General features: G+C 40.2%; 1 protein-coding gene and 1 pseudogene across 1 annotated transcript in view; one reads left to right on the top strand and one right to left on the bottom strand.

Annotated features, from left to right (window-relative positions):
- The window catches only part of LOC132842591 (uncharacterized), a 522,997-nt pseudogene that overhangs the window by 75,987 nt on the left and 442,010 nt on the right, over positions 1 to 5,000 (top strand).
- Positions 1 to 5,000, bottom strand: part of il2rb (interleukin 2 receptor, beta) — a 12,055-nt gene that overhangs the window by 7,046 nt on the left and 9 nt on the right. Inside the window, exons 1-7 of the mRNA XM_060865304.1 lie at positions 4,681 to 5,000; positions 2,994 to 3,071; positions 2,781 to 2,898; positions 2,339 to 2,393; positions 2,112 to 2,202; positions 494 to 627; positions 1 to 124 (exon numbers count right to left, since the gene is read on the bottom strand). The exon at positions 1 to 124 is cut by the window's left edge and continues 123 nt beyond it; the exon at positions 4,681 to 5,000 is cut by the window's right edge and continues 9 nt beyond it. Coding sequence (XP_060721287.1) covers positions 1 to 124; positions 494 to 627; positions 2,112 to 2,202; positions 2,339 to 2,393; positions 2,781 to 2,898; positions 2,994 to 3,063 — 592 coding nt within the window. The 5' untranslated portion in view covers positions 3,064 to 3,071; positions 4,681 to 5,000. The remainder of the gene's footprint in view (positions 125 to 493; positions 628 to 2,111; positions 2,203 to 2,338; positions 2,394 to 2,780; positions 2,899 to 2,993; positions 3,072 to 4,680) is intronic.

Below are 5,000 nucleotides of genomic sequence, written 5' to 3'. Positions count from 1 at the left end.
AGCCTCGGATCTGGTCCTCTCTCTCTGGCTCGAGGGGCTTCACTCGCACACGTGATTCACAATCGCCTTCACAGACGCCGTCCAACAGCACAAACGTGCCATCCACACTGCGTGGCTTAACTTCCTTTATCACACAGACACAAAACAAACAAACACACACAAACAAACACACACACAAACACACAAACAAACACACACACACAAACACACACAAACACACACACACAAACACACAAACACACACAAACACACACACAAACAAACACACAAACACACAAACAAACAAAACACTCACACAAACAAACAAACACACACACAATCACACACACACACACAAACAAAGAAAGGCATGAAAAACGTGTCCAATCAGAAAATATCAAACTAAGTATTTTAATACTTTACATACTGTATATATATACACACACAAAGGAACACACACAAACACTCACTGATACACACACACAAGCACATACACACACAAAAACACACACACCTCCCAACTCTGCTGCTTGGCTTTGACCTGCACCTCGAACACATATTGTGTGATTAACCGGGGGAATTGAGCTCCTCGACTCCACGTCATGTTGTTCCTGATAACGTTCAGCTGATCAGGTGGGTGGAGCTTAACTGTCAATCAAAACATCACCAGCCACTTAAAATGATTTGTTTTATGCAGAATTATTTTCTTTAAATCTGTATTCATGGACTGTTCGATTTAAATAGTTTTTTCTTACAAACACATCCATACTCAGTAGGACACGTTGTGTCCATGTCATTAAACAGAATAAAAATAGAAATAGAATTGTCTGTACAGGTGGTGAAGGGAAAAATATCTGTTACAACTGACACAAGTCAGGGTGAAAAGAAACAGAGGTTAAAGTGAAGAGAAGTGAAAAAAAATCCCTTAAAAACAAAGGAAGCGCGATCGAAGCTCTGACATCAGATCTCAACATCATCAACATCATCCTAGAGTTCAATATGTTGTCGATCTGAGCTTGGATCATCGCTCTCCTCATCGCTCTCCTCATCGCTCTCCTCATCGCTCTCCTCATCGCTCTCCTCATCGGTCTTCTCATCGTTTTCCTCATCGATCTTCTCATCGCTCTCCTCATCGATCTTCTCATCGCTTTCCTCATCGATCTTCTCATCGCTTTCCTCATCGCTCTCCTCATCGCTCTCCTCATCGCTCTCCTCATCGCTCTCTTCATCGCTCTCCTCATCGCTCTCTTCATCGCTCTCCTCATCGATTTCTTCATCGCTCTCCTCATTGATCTCCTCATCGCTCTCCTCATTGCTCTCCTCATCGATCTCTTCATCGATCTCCTCATCGATCTCTTCATCGCTCTCCTCATCGCTCTCCTCATCGATCTTCTCATCGCTCTCCTCATCGATCTCCTCATCGATCTTCTCATCGCTCTCCTCATCGCTCTCCTCATCGATCTTCTCATCGCTCTCCTCACGCACGCACACACACACACATGCAAACACACACACACTCACACACGCACACACACACACTCACACATGCACACACACTCACACACGCACACTCACACACACACACAGTCACAAACGCACACTCACGCACACACACACACTCACACATGCACATGCACACACGCAAACACACACACTCACACACACTCATACACGCACACACACTCACGCACACACGCACACACACTCACACACACACTCACACAGACACGCACACTCACGCAGACACACACTCGCACACACACTCACATACACATAGGCAAGGCAAGGCAAGTTTATTTGTATAGCACATTTCCTACACAGAGGTCATTCAAAGTGCTTTACATAGAAATTAGAAAACAGTTTATAAGAGAGAAAAAAATATATATGTGAAAATAAGAGACACGATAAAATCATAATAAAAACAATTTAAAAAAATGTGATTTTAATATACACACACACACATTCACACACACACACACTCAAAGAAATGCAAGGGATGAAAAGTGCTTAAATCTGCACATGCAAGGCTTCTGCTATTTCTTTATCCTGTATACAGTAATTCCACATCCAATTCTATTGGACTTATTTTAATATCATTTTTTATTTTATTAGTTTATTTAGATTTAGTGTACCGTGTCGGCCGGGGCGATACTCCTTCACACTGTCCATCCGAGTACCGTTACAAAACACGTCCACCATCATATTCTCAGCAAAGCTGAATTTCTGAGAGAGAGAGAGAGAGAGAGAGAGAGAGAGAGAGAGAGAGAGAGAGAGAGAGAGAGAGAGAGAGAGAGAGAGAATTAAACTTAAGGAGATTTTCACAATCAGAAGATGATCTGTGTGTTTATGAAAAGCTCACAATGGACATGTTAATCATGCAGGATCTTGTGGTGTCCAGGGAACAGTTCTTAATTCTGTAAAAGACAAACACACACACACACACACACACACACAAACACACAATAAGTATTTCAGATCATGGGGTGAGTGTTGATCCTTACAAGTATTAGTCAAGTCAAGTTAAGAAGCTTTTATTCAAACATTCTCAACATTTCACAACAGAGTCTCACCTTTGGTCCCCAAAAGCCCTGTTTTATTCACCTGAGTCCTCATACTTACTTATTTACATATTAACTTTCATAAAACCCCAAAATCTCCAGAAATTCAATTTAATATGTCACAAATACTTTCACTTCACTTCCTCTGTCCTAATGCACACACACACACACACACACACACACACACACACACACACACACACACACACACACACACACAGAAATACAGTACATATGACTCACTTTGTGCCCTTATGTGTGTCTCTGGTCACCTGAACGAAGCACTTCTGACCTGCGAGCCACATAGTGCTGTTCCACACACACCAGATCTTCTTCATGTAGTTGTTTACACACAACAAATCTGATTCGACAAAACCGTGTTAACGCTTTTCATTTCAGATTATTAACACTATTAATATAAATAAACAAGAGACAAAAACCTCGATACACACTTACCAGAGTGTGTGAGACTGGAATGAGAGTCTCCAGGTAACAGGAGGAAAAGTACTAAGCAGACACTCCACATCTCTGCAGCTGCACACACACACACACACACACACACACACACACACACACACACACACACACACACACACAGAAACACAGGTATTATTTCAACATATATCAAAAGGTATTCTTACACAAACTTCTGACTTTGTGAAACGAACGCTTTTCACAACAATACGAGATAGATTTTTGTTACAATATTGCTTTTTTTAACCACGCACACACATACACACACACATACACATACACATTATTTCTTTGCATCTCTGATGCAGGATGTTGCATCAGTCCTACAACCATGGCAACAAACAACACATACACATGTCTGAGGACTAATCTGAACATGTGTGTGCATCTGTGTGTGTGTGTGTGTGCATGTGTGAGTGTTCTATGGCTGTTCTAAGTTTGTAGTCATTTATCATAAGATGAGTGTGAGTTTACTGAAACATGCGGTGGGGTGACGATTCTCCGCCTACACCATGCACCGAGAGATGCTGAGCCACTCGGAAATCTCAAACCTCTCAAACTTCTCAAACCCTCGCCTTTACGGCACACGAGTCAATGTGTAAAAGTCAATAAATTAACATTTCCTCTGACGCACGTTACTATACAACACTAACTACATCTGACACTAACCACAATAACCAAAGTGGAATTTTATCAAATAAAACAGAATCTTTGTATCCAGTATTTCTCTTTGATCTTAGTAACCAGAGAGAAATTTCAGTAACCGTAGATACAAAATTCTTCCCGCGAATCTCGTGGTGAACTCTCAGTAACTAAAACTCAATCTTAGGAATTTTTAGTATCTTGAAGAAAATACTTCAAAATTTTAAACTTTGAAAGTTTAGAAATGAAAAAAAAAAATGTATCTAAACAGCAAACAAGGGGAATCTCTGGAATCTTAGGAACCACACGGACAGCTCTAGAATGTTCAAGAGAGAATCTCTAAAAGTCTTATTAAGATCTGAATATCTGGAATCTCAGTATTCAAACAAAAAAAAAAAAAAAAGAAAATATTTGTTTAAAAAAAATTGAACTAAGGAATCTGTTTTTTCCTTAAAAGTGGACCAACTTTCAGAACCTTCGGAACCTTCGGAACCTTCACACTAGCTAAAATCAGCTGATGGAAATTTCGTACGTAAAATGTTTCAGTATCTAAAGGAATGTTTGGAATGTTAGTAACAGTAGAAGAAAGAAGGGAAATCTCCGGAATTTTCATAACAAAACCAAAATCTTTGCATTCTTAGCATCCGTTTCCATAGTAACAGCTTGTGCACAGGGACGTACACAGTGGACTCTCCAGTAATAATGAACAGATTTTAAAAAACAGGTGAAAAAAGATCAATTTTATTGTTACAAAGCTGCAGTTTTTGAAAATAAATAAATAAATAAATAAATGAAACAACTTTTTTTTGCCAGACAAGACACTAAATCACTACACAAGGTAATTGTTACCAGGCATTGGTGCTCTGGAGTTCTCTGGAACTCAAAAATTATTCTTTTTAAACTCAGATGCAAACTCATACCAAGATCGTAATTAAACACAGCTTTCATTCTCTCTCTCTCTCTCTCTCTCTCTCTCTCTCTCTCTCTCTCTCTCTCTCTCTCTCTCTGTGTGTGTGTGTTTGATTACCTGTCCGTTGTAAATGTAGGCTGAGATGCTTCACGTAGCTGTGTGAGCACGAGCCATGAAACTGGAGAACATAAATCCCACCAGAAGCTTAATGATACTACATCTCCCACTCTCCCTCTCTCTCTCTCTCTCTCTCTCTCTCTCTCTCTCTCTCTCTCTCTCTCTCTCTCTCTCTCTCTATCTCTCAGTCACTCAGCCCCTCCCTTCCTGCTTTTGTCCATTCGTTCATCTTGCTCTCTTTTATATCTTTAAGGTCCAGAGTTTTTTTCTCTAGAAGGGTTAAAGAATGGTTAATGTGTGTGTGAGAGAGAGAGTGTATG

This window comes from Tachysurus vachellii, chromosome 3 (assembly GCF_030014155.1).
Source record: "Tachysurus vachellii isolate PV-2020 chromosome 3, HZAU_Pvac_v1, whole genome shotgun sequence".
Classification (NCBI taxonomy): Eukaryota; Metazoa; Chordata; class Actinopteri; order Siluriformes; family Bagridae; genus Tachysurus; species Tachysurus vachellii.
This window is presented reverse-complemented; position numbering and strand designations above follow the sequence as displayed.